Below are 15,319 nucleotides of genomic sequence, written 5' to 3'. Positions count from 1 at the left end.
ATGATCTAATTGGCTTTATTCAATGGCTCATGAATCTGGCAGCATCCCTTCTAGTAAATAAAAGGGCTTTCTGAGGGGGTGTACAAAATGGAAGGTTTTTATAGGCAGAAGGAGGGTGGGGCAAGGAAGCTATTAGCAAAAGAAAAGAAAGGATTGTTTCAGGCCAGGCCATCAAATTTTGGGGGAAGGGAATAGCAAGGTCTTTATCATGTAGATTATCACACTAGTGTTGATCAGGAAATTTCTGTTTAAAGGTCACATTCCTGAGAGAATGTGAAACTGTAATTAAGTCTTGGTTTGCAGTTTGGGGAGCAAAGGACTACATTTTGGGCTTGTGATTTTTTTTTTTTTTTTAACAGAAATGAGATGGACAGCTCATCAGGAAAACCATGTGTTACTGAACGTAAGTTTGTGTGCTCAACACACAGTGAGACCAAATGAAACAAAATGGAGCTTGGATCAGAGAAAGGTTTATTGCAGGGCCAAGCAAGGAGAAAGGGTAACTCGTGCTCAGAAAAACTGAACTCCCTGATGGTTTTGGAGGAGAAGTTTTTATAGGCAAAATTTGGGGTGAGGACTGAAGGGTGTGTGACTTTCCTCAGATTGGTTGGTGGTGAGGTAACAGGGTGGTATTCCAGGAACCTTGTGCTCATCCTGAAGTTATGATCCTCCACCTGTGTGTGGTCTTAGTTCTTGCAGAAGAACTCAAAGATATTGTTATGTATATTCCTTGAGGAGGAATCAGAATCCTGGACTATAGTTTCTTGATTGTTCCTTTGTTTCTGCATTCCCTTACTTCCCTGATTAGCAGCTGTCTGAATCTGCTCTTTGCATTCAGGAAGGTCTAAGAGGCAGAAGACTTTTTTCTTTTTTTTTGCAAATAAGAAAAAGGGAGACAAAGAAAGGCTTTTGTGCCCAGGATGGCCCCACAGAGTCTTCCTCAGTTTCACATGGAGGGCTTGTATGTTAGGCTGAGCTCAAGAGTTAGACAAATGTAATCTGGTTGAAGGCTAAATTGATCTCTCTTGCATTGCTTATCCCTTGATTACTTACTGATAGAAGAAGGATGTGTGAGCTTCTAGGTAGAAGTCATAGCTTTCATTCAAATTTTAAAGAATCTGCAACAGAAAAAAAAAAATCTAAGGACTTTCTTGGTAAAATCAAAGACAAAAACAACTATTGCTTTATACAAGAGGCCTAGTGAGGCAAGGTGATTTGTCCAAGGTTACATTGATCTTGGGTGGCCTCGGCCTGCAGTGGCTTGAAGTAGAGTTTCGGTTCCCATCCAGGGACTGAGCCAGGAGAACACCGAATCCTAGCCACTAGACTAGTGGTCAGTGACAAGGCCCTGGCCCTATGACTTTGCAGAAAAAAGAATACCCACAAAGGCAGAAAGTAGTGAAACAAGTAAAGTATTTATTAGGGGAAAAAGAAGTACAGTATGTGTGGATAGACACATGGGCAGGCTCAGAGAGAGAGTCGTGAAGTGGCAGTTTGAATCACTTTTATGGGGCATTTCTTCCATGTCTCCTTTGGCCAATCATTTTGATTTGCCTAGTTCAGAGTCCATATTTGGTATATCTCAGGATCTTTCCATGTGCGCGTGTGCATCTCTTAGCCAAGATGGATTCAACCAAAGAGGCGTATGGGTAGATTTGGCCACTTGGAAGTCTACGCATGTGTAGGCGGAGAGGTCTCCTGACTTTGAGAATAAAATATGTGGTCTCTTATCTTCTATCTGGGCAGGACCCAGTGTCCTCTCTCGATTGTCCTGTTATTCCCATCTGGAGTATGGTCCACAGGGAATGAACTCAAACTGTTTGCCCTGAGGGCCCATCTATCTCCTGCCTCAACATAACTTTTGTTGAACCTAAGTTCATGTGCTTGATGTACAGTGAGGCCAAACAAATCGAAATGTTGGAGTTTGGAGCAGAGAAAGGTTTATTTTAAGGGCCAAACAAGGAGAATGGACAGTTCATGCTCAAAAGACCCTAACTCCCTGATGGTCTTCAAGGAAGAGTTTTTAAAGGCAAATTTTGTTGGGGAGGGCTATGGGGTGTGTGACTTTCTTCTGATGGTTGGTGGTGAGGTAACAGGATGGTATTTCAGGCATCTCAACCATCAGCCTTCTGGTTCCAACCAGTCTGGGGTCTACGTGATTGTGCTCAGCCTGAAGTCACCATCCTCCACTGGGATAGGTCCTTAGTTCCTATAGAAGAACTCAAAGATATGTATCAGATTATTAGGTTTATCCCTTAAGGAGGAACTGGGACTCTGCACTATTGTTTCTTGACTGCTTTTCCTTTGTTTCTGCATTCCCTCACTTCTAATTAGTAACTGTTTGAATCTGCCTTTTGGAACTCAGGGAAGGTCTGGGAGGCTGAAGCCTTTTTCCTACAAACAAGAAATGGGGAAAATGGAAAGGCTTTTGTACCCAGGAGGGCCTTGAATTGTCCTGCTCTGTTTCAATCCCCCTTTTCTTTGCTACTCCTTAATCTTGAGGTGAACAAGTACAGGACAAGAAAGGGAGTAAAGTTTTGGTTAGAGAGCTTAGACATAAACTTGGCAGAGAAACTCAGTTTTAGGGGGCTCAGTTTCATAACTTCGAAGAACAAATCTAGGACAGGAGCTCAGGCCTCTGGCCCCTTCCCCACTCTCCACAACCTCACTACACTACAGGGCTAATGTGAGCCTGGATGGGTCACACAGAGAGGCTGTTCCCTGTCCTTCACAGAGGCTGCACCTTCTTTTTAATTCAGCCATCACTTATTTAGCATTTCCACGCACTGGGCATTGTGCTAAGAGAGATTATTCCCTCCCTCTCTTCCTCTCTCTCTTCCTTCCCAGGAACATTTACTGAGCTTGAAAGCTAAGTCAGGCACTCGCTACCCTGTGCTAGGGGTTGAAGGACAATAATTTACTGTTCATCTAGAAAGACAGACATGCAGAAGGAAGCTATGATACCGTGGGGCATGTGTCACAGGAAAGAAAGATACCACAGCCATGAGAGCCTGGGAGTGATGCCTCATACCCGTAAGACCTTGTAACAAAAAGGAACGGCTGAAAGGAGAGTCCCTCATCTCCCTAGGCTATTCTCAGGTGCCTGAAGGCATCTCAGACACAGCAATGTCTTTGTCTGTCTTCATAGCAGTTTCTGGCCCACCTGATGCCCAGTCCCATGGTCTTCCCTGGGCAGAGTTTTTGAGCAGGAGTTGATCTCAGGTGGCCTCAGCCTGCATCAGCTTGAAGCAGGATTTCAGTTCCCTGGCCAGAGTTTGAAGTCAGGTCACAGCAGTGAGAGCACCGAACCTTAGCCACTAGACCATGAAGGCCAGTGGCCAGTGATAAGACCCTGGCCCATGGCTTTGTAGAAATGAATTTCCACATAGAGACGGAAAGTAGTGAAACAAGTGAAGTGTTTATTAGGAGAAAAAAGAGTAAGTGTAGATAAACACATGGGTGGACTCAGAGAGAGAGATGCACCCTCGTGGTAGTTTGAATCACTTATATGGGGCATTTCTTCTGGGTTTCCTTTGGCCTATCATCTTGCTTTGCCTGGCTCTTCCCACCAGGGAAGTCCAGAAGAGATGTTATTAACTACATTTAGAGCTTCACAGTCTGTAAAATATGAAGCTGTCTAGGACTTCCCTAGTGGCACAGTGGTTAAGGATCTGCCTGCCAATGCCTGCCAATGCAGGGGACACGGGTTCAAGCCCTGGTCCGGGAAGATCCCACATGCTGTGGAGCAACTAAGCCTGTGCACCACAACTACTGAGCCTGCACTCTAGACCCCACGAGCCACAACTACTGAAGCCCGGACACCTAGAGCCTGTGCTCCACAACAAGAGAAGCCACCGCAATGAGAAACATGTGCACCGCAACGAAGAGTATCTCCCGCTCACAGCAACTAGAGAAAGCCTGCACGCAGCAACAAAGACCCAGTGCAGCCACAAATAAATAAATTAAATACAAATAAATTATTTAAAAAAACTGCTTAAAGAAGCTGTCTAAAATAAAATCATTTCAGGAGCCCGACAGTGACATATATCAGACAATGCCTCACTGTCACACAGATGGAAAGACTCCTAACCACCTTCTCTCCTCTCTTACAGGTAAGACAGAAAGCAGAGATGCTTTTTACTTTGCTGGGATGTTTCGCATCACCAACATTGAGTTTCTTCCTGAATACCGACAGAAGGAGTCCAGGGAATTTCTATCAGTGGCCCGGACCGTGCAACAAGTGGTGAGGTGATGGGGGGATCTTGAAAGGCTGGGGAAGGTGAGGTCAGGGGGTAAGGGATGAGGGGTTGGGGTTACAGTGTCACAGGTGAGCAGGGTGGATGAAGGAAGAACTCAGGGAAACATGGGATTTAGCTCATCTTGGTTGTAAGATAAAATTGTTTATTTGATAGAATTGCTTTTTTTTTTTTCTCCTGAAATTAAAAAGAAATGGCTCTCTGAGCTTCAGTTTTTCTTATCTCTAAAATAAAAGAATTGGATCAGGTGATATTTAAGATGCCTTCCAGTACAGAAATTACATGCATACTGATTAATTCTGTGATCCATACAGATTTATTTCAACCTTGATGCACTGGTATCTCTTCACTTAAAAAAAAAACCTTTCCTATTGTAGAACTGATAAGTATTTATTGTAAAAATTTATAAAATTTACAAAAGTACTTTAAAAATATAATCTCCTTTAACATCGTCTCCAGAGATAGAGCCCCTTTTGATTCTGGACCACATAGACACAGGACATAGGGCAAAATTGGAGTATTAGTAGATATTCAGTTTTATAATCTGACTTTTTCCTCTTAACATAAGATTGCATGTCTCTATGCAAGTTCATATTCTTTAAAAAGCATAAGTTTTGATAGCTTCAAGTTGGCAAGTCCCTTTTTATTGGATATTTAAGTTGTTTCCAATTTTTGCTATTAACAGATAACACTATAACAAAACTGCCATGTAAATTGTTTGTATCTCTGATTACTTCCTTAGCTGATTTCCTAAAAGTATAATTGGTCACACAGAAGAATATTTATCATGGCTCTTGGTACCTATTACCAATAGAAAGTTTCTGCCAGTTTGCATCTGCACAGTAATGGAGAGGGTGGCCTAGCAGTGGCGACTCTCCTGCAGTGACAGACGCTCTGCAGTGTAAAATGAAGAAGGGCTGAGAGAGAGAGAGAGCGCAAAGACGGTAGCAGGCATAGTGGCTTTTATTGATTGAAGGCCTCCTATATACTGGGTAAAGTGTAAAACCCTTTACCATTTCAATATATCAATTATCCCTCAAATTAGCCCAAGGAGATGGACATTCTTTTAAAATCTCTTTACCATTTTTTCCAATCCCAGGCAGTATTCTTCCTTCAACACCCAAAGCCATTCCTCTCTGCTGCTGAAGTTATCCTTCAAAAATAACATTTCTCCTTTGGCTTAAGGATACAATACTGATTCTTAAGAATAGCCAGATAAAATACTGATTCTTAAGAATAGCAGGCAAGCACTTTTCTAAATCTGTCCCCTGATTGTCCCAGTCTCATTCCTTACCACTTTCTCCCAACAGAAACCTTGTGATCTAAGGCAGTCATTACTTGTGTTATGAATAATCATTGCATTTACATGTCTGGCAGCCCTGGTTTCTGCTGCTATTCACTCAGGACCTAAAGCCATCTGTCCAATTTCTATGGAGTGAAATTCCACCCGTCATTCATGACCCATCAAAAAGCCTCCTTCTCTGTGAAATCCTCCCCGGCCTCCTGCAGAGTCAATGCTGGCTTTGTGTAGACCCCATTTATATAGTTAGTATTGCACTCAATGCATTTTATTATAGTTATTTAACATCCCACCCAAAGAGGTAGGCATTTTGATCACCAGTTTACAGATTAAAAAAGAGAGAGACAGAAAGAGAAAAACAAATACCGTACGCTAACACATATATATAGAATCTAAGGAAAAAAGAAAAAAAATGTCATGAATAACCTAGGGGTAAGACAGGAATAAAGACACAGACCTACTAGAGAATGGACTTGAGGATATGGGGAGGGGGAAGGGTAAGCTGGGACAAAGTGAGAGAATGGCATGGACATATATACACTACCAAACGTAAAATAGATAGCCAGTGGGAAGCAGCCGCATAGCACAGGGAGATCAGCCTGGTGCTTTGTGACCACCCAGAGGGGTGGGATAGGGAGGGTGGGAGGGAGGGAGACGCATGAGGGAAGAGATATGGGAACATATGTATATGTATAGCAGATTCACTTTGTTATAAAGCAGAAACTAACACACCATTGTAAAGCAATTATACTCCAATAAGGATGTTAAAAAAATAAAATAAAATAGATAGCTAGTGGGAAGCAGCCGCATAGCACAGGGAGATCACCTCGGGGCTTTGTGACCACCTAGAGAGGTGGGATAGTGAGGGTGGGAGGGAAACGCAAGAGGGAGGGTATCGGGGATATATGTATATGTATAGCTGATCCACTTTGTTATACAGCAGAAACTAACACACCATTGTAGAGCAATTATACTCCAATAAAGAAGTTAAAAACAAAACAACAAAACAAAAGAAAAGAAAAAAAGAAAGAGAAAAACAAATACCGTATGCTAACATATATATGGAATCTAAAAAAAAAAAAGGTCATGAAGAACCTAAGGGCAAGATGGGAATAAAGACACAGACCTACTAGAGAATGGACTTGAGGATATGGGGAGGGGGAAGGGTAAGCTGGGACAAAGTGAGAGAGTGGCATGGACATATATACACTACCAAACGTAAAATAGCTAGCTAGTGGGAAGCAGCCGCGTAGCACAGGGAGATCAGCTCAGTGCTTTATGACCACCTAGAGGGGTGGGATAGGAGGGTGGGAGGGAGGGAGATGCAAGAGGGAAGAGATATGGGGACATATGTATATGTATAGCTGATTCACTTTGTTGTAAAGCAGAAACTAACACACCATTGTAAAGCAATTATACTCCAATACAGATGTTAAAAAAAAAAAGAGAGAGAGAGAGAGAAAAAGAAAAAAAAGAAGCTCAGCATGCCTTGGTAATGTGTTCTGTGTTGCACAGTGAATTTAAACTCCATGGCCCTTTTTTTTCCACAATGCTATATTATTTCTAAGGTTTTTCATTTTTTGTTTTTTTTTCCTGGGCAATTAGGTGATTTTGCTATTATGTAAAAAGGGGACTACAGGAGGAGAAGATTTGGCAGAAGAAATTGGTTTTAGAAATGCTAAGTAAGGGCAAACAGTCAATTGACTGAAATAGCTCTCTTTTGAGATCCATTTATGGTGTTTTAAAAGATCTGGGTGTGTCCCTGGAAACGAGAGTTCTGCAGTGGGATATGGAAGTTGGACTGTGGGCACCACGCGCCCTCTAGCGGCTAATATACATTTTCCGTGGCGTGCATTGGTAGAAAAGAGGTTGGGCAGAATACCTTGTAAATACGCTTAAAGGAGTTTCGCTTATTCATTGTGGAGAAAATTAACTTTTGGAGTAGGCAGAATGCAGCAGTTAAGCTTGGTTAGGGTGTCTAAAGACAGCAATAAATGAATAAAGGTAGCTGATTAATCTTCACAGAGAGCAGAATGACAGTAAGTAACCCTGATACAGGAAGTAAGAATTTATTTGAATTCAAGGAATAATGTCTGGGTTTGGGCTTAGAGGCCTTTAGTTTGAGCCTTGCTTTTCACCTTGCTAACTGTCAGAGCTTGGACCTACGGCACACTGGGTATCATGAGAGGAAGCCAATTTGAAGGCCTTCAGACATCTTGGTTCTTCTTTTGCAGGTAAACCTGGTTTATACAACATCTGCCTTCTCCAAATTTTACCAGCAGTCGGTAGTTGCAGATGTCAGGTAATGAATGTCCCTTGCTTTGGGACTTCTATGTTCACTGCTGTAATACCTCAAAAGGCTGTGGAAGGGCTGAAAGAGTGCCATTCTCAAGTAACCACTTGGGGGCAGTTGTGGGTTAATACCCTTCTAGCACAATAGCAATCCAACTCTTTTTTTACCCCTTTTATTTATTTATTTTAAAGACTTTATGTATGTATGTATGTATGCATGCATTTATTTTTGGCTGCATTGGGTCTTCGCTGCTGCGCGCGGGCTTTCTCTAGTTGCGGTGAGCAGGGGCTACTCTTCATTGTGGTGCACAGGCTTCTCATTGCAGTGGCTTCTCTTGTTGCGGAGCACTGGCTCTAGGTGCGTGGGCTTCAGTAGTTGTGGCACACGAGACTCAGAAGATGTGGCTCGGGGGCTCTAGAGCTCCAGCTCATTAGTTGTGGAGCATCGGCTCAGTTGCTCCGTGGCATGTGGGATCTTCCTGGACCAGGACTCGAACCCGTGTGCCCTGCATTGGCAGGCGGATTAACCACTGCGCCACCAGGGAAACCTGCAGCTGAACTCTTTGTCATGCTATCATGCTGAGTTTTTTTCTTCATTTACCAAAGCCTGCCCTCTTTCCAGAACTGGGATCCTAGACCTTTGTATTAATGCCACTGGGCAAAATGACCATAAACACATCCACTATATTGGGTGAGGCCAAACAGAAAACACAGACCAGTCAGTTTCTCTCAAAATATGTTCAGTAAAAAACTGGTCACTAGAGATCTTCTGAGCAAAGAAGGATCCCATGGTCAAATAATTTTTAGGAAACTTTGTGTGCCTTGTACTGTATCCCATCTCCCCCCACCCCTGATATATCTGCAGAGATTCACAATCCGTTTGGGCAGATTAAAGGCACTGAGAAGTCTTGGAGTAAAGCAATTTGTTTCCTCTCCTTCACCTTCCATTTCCCAAATTATGTGCTATAGAACACTATCTTATGTTTTTTTCATAAAATATGACAATATTTGTGCAGGTAGGAGCTCCTACTCCAGGGTCAGATTGAAAACCAAATTAGGCTTGATTCCTGACTTGCTACTCAGTAGCTGTGTGATTTTGAGTTGTAGATGACCTTAATTTCCTCATCTGTAAAACTGGAAGCGTAACAGGACCTTCCTCAAAAGATTAAATGGGATAAAGCAGCTTTAGCACTGTGTCTGGACACGGTGAGGTATCAAACATTCTAACTGTTGTTATTTGTAATAGCAGTGAATACTGATTGACATCCATAGAAATAGTATATTCTCCATGGAGATGCAAAATATACTAACAGTTCTAGATTTGAACACAGCACAAGAATACACATACCATGATGCTTTCCTTTCCAAATTCCCATGATAGGAGTCAATGGCTTCCTAAAGAAGGAAGTTAGTTGAAAGATGAACTTGAAAGATGTTGAAAGATGTGTCAGTTGAAAGATGTGTCCATTGGCCTCACCTTGAATTTATCACTTGGGTCACTGGCTCCTTATGAAAGTCTACTTCCTAAGAGGTATCCCTGGACTTCTTTCTCTTTTCACTACAGCAGTAACAACAAAGGTGGCCTCCTTGTTCACTTTTGGCTTGTGTTTGTCATGCCACATGCCAAGGGCCATATCTTCTGTGAGGACTGTGTGGCTGCCATCTTGAAGGACTCCATCCAGACAAGCATCATAAACCGGACCTCCGTGGGGAGCCTGCAGGGTCTGGCTGTGGACATGGACTCTGTGGTACTAAATGGTGATTGTTGGGTAATTCTCCTTCAAGCACTCCTTCCTGCAGCACTCTTGATACTGTCGTTGTCGTAGTCAATGTTGCCGTGAAGTACAGTCTTCCCTCTATATCCATGGACTTCGCATTCGTGGATTCAGCCAACCATGGATAGAAAACATTTGGAAAAAAAATTCTAGAAAGTTCCAAAAAGCAAAACTTGAATTTGCCACAGGCTGGCAACTATTTACACAGCATTTACACTGTATTAAGTATTAGAAGTAATCTAGAGATGATTTAAAGTATACAGGAGGATGTGCATAGGTTTTATGCAAATACTATGCCATTTTACATAAGGGATTTGAGCATTCATGAATTTTGGTATCCTTGGGTGTCTTGGATCCAATCCCCTGTGGCTACTGAGGAATGACTGTATTCTTCTCCACAATCCCAGTGGAACAGGATTAGCTGAAGACATTGGAGCTACATTGATAAAAGAAGTTGCTAAATGTTATATACAGTGATTAGACAATAGAATTGGGGTCAGAATACACATGAAAATGAATTTCTTAAAGCGTACCCTTTTCTATATTTAATTTGGCTTCATGCATCTTCAAACTAAGACTCCAAGGGATAAGGTCCTGGAGAAGGAAAATTTTGCTGAGGTTTACCTTCCTTGTTTCTTCCCTTGTTCAGACAGAACTGCGCCTGTGTTCTATAGTGTGCCCCAATGCTCCAAAATGGCCTGCCCAAAACACAGTCAGAATGCAAATTCCATCATTTATCTTGACAGTAAAGTGGTTTAATTATTGTCTAACCCAAAATGTATGCAGTTTTCTATTTTGATTTAAATTATATATATATATGTTAGGCATATAGTAGGTTGATAAGTGTTTGTAATAAGTAATGAATCAATAAAAAAATCTCTAGTGGAAAATTCTGTACCACATATACTACTTCAGATATAGAACCAATTATTACCATGTTTAGTTGCTTTTTTATCTTCAAAAAATGTTTAAAAGTTGTTACAGCAGATGATTTCAAGCACAAAAGTAAAGAGAATTGTTTAATGAACTCTTACACACTACTCAGCTTCAACAACTATCAACTCATAGCTGTCCTATTTGATGTCTAAATACCTAAACAACCTCCTTTTTACCCTCACAGGATTATTTTAAAGCAAATCCCAGATATGTTGGATTGCTTTTAAAGGACAAGATATTTTTACTAAGCAAAATTCTAACAAAATGAAATGCTGGGACTGATAGTGTTTTTTCTATGTGCTTTTTCAATGCAGCTGGGCTTCGGTCAGATTACTCTTCAACCATAGGATCTGGTAAATTATGTCTGTGGTTTCTCCCCTGCCCTCCAACCTCCCCATCCCCAACTGCCTCCAAATCAGTATCCTTTTTGGCTGTAGTTTTCCTGTTCACATGCTGGTGTTTGTTAGTGTTCTTTCCGTTGCAAGTGACAGATATAGTATATTCAAACTAGCTTAAGCACAAAAGAAATGTGATTGCTGGGACATACGTGGAATATGCTGGCTGCAGGCATGGTTGGGTCCAGGTTCTAAGATAAAATATTGTCAGGACTCTGCATTTTTGTTTTCTTCTGCTGAGACTTCATCAAGTGGGTTCTTTCAATGTGGTGGCATAAATGGCCACCAGCAGATCTAAGCTTATGATTTATCAGTTTAGCTACCATGGTGGAAAAAAATCTCACCTGTATTTTGAGAAGTCCTTGGGCTGAGTTTCATTGTCTCAAATTGACTGACGTGCCCACTCCTGAAACAGCTGCTTTGGCTCTGATTGGTCAGTCTGGGTCGTGTGCTCACTTCTGGACCTAGGGTGAGTTTAACCCCAACCAAGCCACATGGACAGGGTAGGTGTAGTTTCTCAAAGTAAAATCTAGGTTCTATTATCAGAAGAGATGAGAGTGGATTCCAGGTTGGCAAAGACAGCAGATATTCTCCATGTGAGCTCTTTTGCTCTTTACTCTTCTATAAAGATTTCTAGAAAAATCATTCCTAAAACAAAACAAAGCAAAATAAAGTGCTGTCTCCACAGACAAAGGCTGCTCTCAGTACTTCTACGCAGATCACCTGTCTCTCCGCTACCCTCTGGAGATTTCGGCAACCTCAGGGAGGCTGATGTGCCACTTCAAGCTGGTGGCCATAGTGGGCCACCTGATCCGTCTCTCAATAGAGTCCGTCCAGATTGAAGCCGACAACTGTGTCACCGACTCCCTGACCATTTACGACTCCCTCATGCCAATCCGGAGCACCATCTTGTATAGGTATTATGCAGGCACTCTGGTTGGCAAGTGAAAAGAATTTTTACAATGTCTCTCTTTTGCAGTATCTGGCTTGCCTTTGGATTTTTTTAAACCATTTTTGTATATACTCATGAGGTCAAAGATTGACCCGTGCCCTGTTTAGTGCCCCCTGTCTTAGCCAGAGCCTGTCAGACACAGTGTTTGCTTTTCACTTCTAGCATACAACAGTCAAAATCATTGGGAACTTCAGTCAATAGTTTTGATATATATTTCACATTTTTTTGGTTTAATTTTACTTTCATTGCAATCACAGTGAAGGCTACTGTTTCAATAGAATGTGAGAATGAATATTCTATTATAATTGCATAGCATTAGTAAAACAATTTATTTTCCTTATAAAGATAACACAATGTTTATTGTGAAAATGAGGTCAATCAGAGAAAACAATGTCAATTATCTTCCATTCCCATTACCCAGAATAAATGTCTGTTATATTTTTGCATACATTCTTTCATTCATACGTGTACATAATTACACACACGTATACATATACATATCCTAGTATTTCTTACTCACTAGTAGACATCTTTTTATGAGTGCTTAATATTTTGGTAACCTAGTAATGTCAGTTAGGCTTTATTAAGAATTTGCTATTTTTACTCATTGTGCTAAAGGGCATATGAATTATCTTATCATTTTAAATGGTGTTTATGTATGTATATAATAGTACTTTATGTAAGTATTATTTATTTATATTTTGATGGTGAATGAACATGTTAAAAATTCAAACAGTGTCTAAAGATTTGTAGTGAAAAGTAAGTTTGTCACTGACGCTCACCCCTCAATCACTGTTTTTGGTTTCTTTTCACTATTCCCAGACATATTTAGTTATTATCTCATTTAATTCTCACCACAATGCTATGAGGAGTATACTGTTATTATTACTACCATTTCAGAGTTGGGAAACTGGCATTTATGAAGAACTAGTTACTTCATTGCCCAGTTAAGTGATAGAGCTGAGTTTTGAACCCAGTTTTCCCTGGTGAAGAGCCCATGACTTTAGCTATTAAATACCCTGCCTGTATACCTTGTTTGCTCTCAAGGAGTGTCCAGTGACAGCCATCCAAGAGAATTCTTCATTAGTCACTGGACAAAAATTTCGGCATCTATATCAGCTCCGCTCCATCTGTAGTCCCTTCTGGCCACTAATTGATGAAGACCTGGCTGGTAGAGTCTGATTTACAGGAACTGTGTGGATGGCCCAAGAAATGTGTGGAATTAGTGGTGGATGGAGGTCCGATCCTCAATAACCTATTGTTTATGTGCTTTTGTTTTGTTATCTGGTTTCAGAATTTGTGAACCCACAAGAACATTAATGTCATTTGTTTCGACAAATAATCTCATGTTGGTGATATTTAAGTCTCCTCAGATACCAAGGCTATCAGGAATCCGGGCATATTTCGAGGTCATTCCAGAACAAGGTAAGCTTCCCCAATTGAAAAAAAGTCATGAGAAATACTTATTATGATAGATACTCCAGTCTTATCTCTCCCAAGGCTGTGTTGTAATACTAGTTGCATTAGTCAGGACCCTGAGTCAGGTTCAAAGAGGGAGATGGTATTAATTATTCTAACAGAGAACTTAATGTAAAGAACTGTTGACTCAGTACAGAGGTGTTAACTGGGTAACTCAAAAGGCAAAAAAACAAAACACAAAAAAACTGTAAGGTATCATGGATGTAACACATGTAGGAAGCAACTAGCACTGTAGATCTAGAGGAACAATGGAAAGGAATTGGAACGATTACAATTTAGGGCTTGGAGGAGGGGGAGGTGGTCTGTGTAATGGAACTCAGACCTATGCCCAGCTGGTGTTGGTGTCTATAAATTCGGAGGCAGGTGTTCATGAACCTGGGACCCAGACCTTTGAGGAGAGGGTGCCAGACAGCTGAGCTGGCATCTTTTAGGGAGACACAATAAAGCGGAAGTTGGAAAAACTGCTAACGGATTCAACTCTGTTACAGGAAGGAAGAGTAACTGCAAGGGTGAAGCAGCATTGCTGGGGTGACACTCCCAGGAATAAGAAACAGAGTGAAGTCTTATTCTTCCCTCTCCAGCCTTCTAGTTTCCCTTTAGCAGCCCCTACTGGCAGAGCCTATCAGGTAGTGAAGGACAGAAGTGGTTTGTATAGTCCAGCCCAGCCTTGCAGAACAGAGTAGAGAGGGGTGGGTTTGGAGCTGAGGGACAATAGCTCAGTAACTAGCACATTCTTTCATGAATTCTCATTTATAGTAATGCACATAAGTGCCATCCTAGAAAGTGCTCATGATGCAAAACCCAGAGGTTTTTTTTTTTTTTTTTTTTTTTCCGGTACGCGGGCCTCTCACTGTTGTAGATTCTCCCGTTGCGGAGCACAGGCTCCGGACGCGCAGGCTCAGTGGCCATGGCTCACGGGCCCAACCGCTCCGCGGCATGTGGGATCTTCCCGAACCGGGGCACAAACCCGTGTCCCCTGCATCAGCGGGAGGACTCTCAACCACTGCGCCACCAGGGAAGCCCAAAACCCAGAGGTTTTAATGGGTTTTTCTAGTGAGCAAAAAGTGACCTCCTCTTTGTTCTTCTCTTTTTGACTTGGGTTGACGAAGTCAAACAAAACAAAATGAAAAGAGCCTTCACTGAAACTCTAATGTTTTTGTAATATTTGTTGCCTTGGAAACTGGTCAGATCTTACAGGTCATGTCTTGGTAACTTCTTTAGGAGCATCAACAAAGCTAAAGGGGTCAGAATGGGAGATGGGGCTGAGGAGGGAAGAGAATTGGGCTTAAGTAGATAGTGAGAGCTACAGGTTCATCACTATTTTAGGGCAGTGGCTCATTTTGATAGGTTTTTCTCTGTCAAATTGTTACAAAACAAAATGTAAAATTGATTTATTGAACTAGATATTTGAGATAGTGTTAGGTTGAAAATTATCTGTAACTCCAAAGGTTAAAAATAGAATTATAACAGAAATATTATAGTGGAATTTGTCTATCCACTTAACAAATATTTACTGAGCATCTGTTGTATGCCAGAAATGACTGTAGGTGTTAGGGAAATAGTAAACAAAATAGAAAGAAAATCAGTGCTCTTGGGCTACTTATATTCTAGCAGAAGGATGACCATAACAGTAAGAAGAGACATGTAGATTGTCTTATTTAAATAGTATAACACATTATGAAAACTGGATATCTCTTGAACAACAAATACACACTAATTTGAACAAAATTAACTCAGAAGCTTTAAAAATATATATTTACAGTGCTGCATGTCAAAATATACATACAGTGTTAATATGTTAATTATATCTCAATAAAACTAGAAGAAAAAATATATTTAAACCATGTTTTTTAAAGAAAGGAATAGCCTCCTATAGATATGTAACCAAAATAAATGATTTGAAATAGCCAGGAGATGGAAGCAACCTAAGTGTC

At 41.1% G+C, this 15,319-nt stretch overlaps 1 protein-coding gene across 2 annotated transcripts in view; it reads left to right on the top strand.

Annotated features, from left to right (window-relative positions):
• TMPRSS7 (transmembrane serine protease 7) overlaps window positions 1-15,319 on the top strand; it is a gene marked incomplete at both ends in the record, with an annotated part of 50,254 nt that overhangs the window by 4,121 nt on the left and 30,814 nt on the right. The window contains 6 exons of one of the 2 annotated variants that reach the window (XM_082655115.1): window positions 4,113-4,243; window positions 7,791-7,858; window positions 9,413-9,606; window positions 10,874-10,912; window positions 11,643-11,871; window positions 13,201-13,331. In XM_082655115.1, coding sequence (XP_082511241.1) covers window positions 4,113-4,243; window positions 7,791-7,858; window positions 9,413-9,606; window positions 10,874-10,912; window positions 11,643-11,871; window positions 13,201-13,331 — 792 coding nt within the window. Of the gene's footprint in view, window positions 1-4,112; window positions 4,244-7,790; window positions 7,859-9,412; window positions 9,607-10,873; window positions 10,913-11,642; window positions 11,872-13,200; window positions 13,332-15,319 lie in introns of those variants that run through there. The other variant, XM_082655116.1, reaches the window with a different exon arrangement.

This window comes from Grampus griseus (genome assembly GCF_964374135.1).
Source record: "Grampus griseus genome assembly, chromosome: 5".
Lineage (NCBI taxonomy): Eukaryota > Metazoa > Chordata > Mammalia > Artiodactyla > Delphinidae > Grampus > Grampus griseus.
The sequence above is the reverse complement of the archived record's forward strand: the minus strand, read 5'-3'. Positions and strand labels throughout refer to the sequence as shown.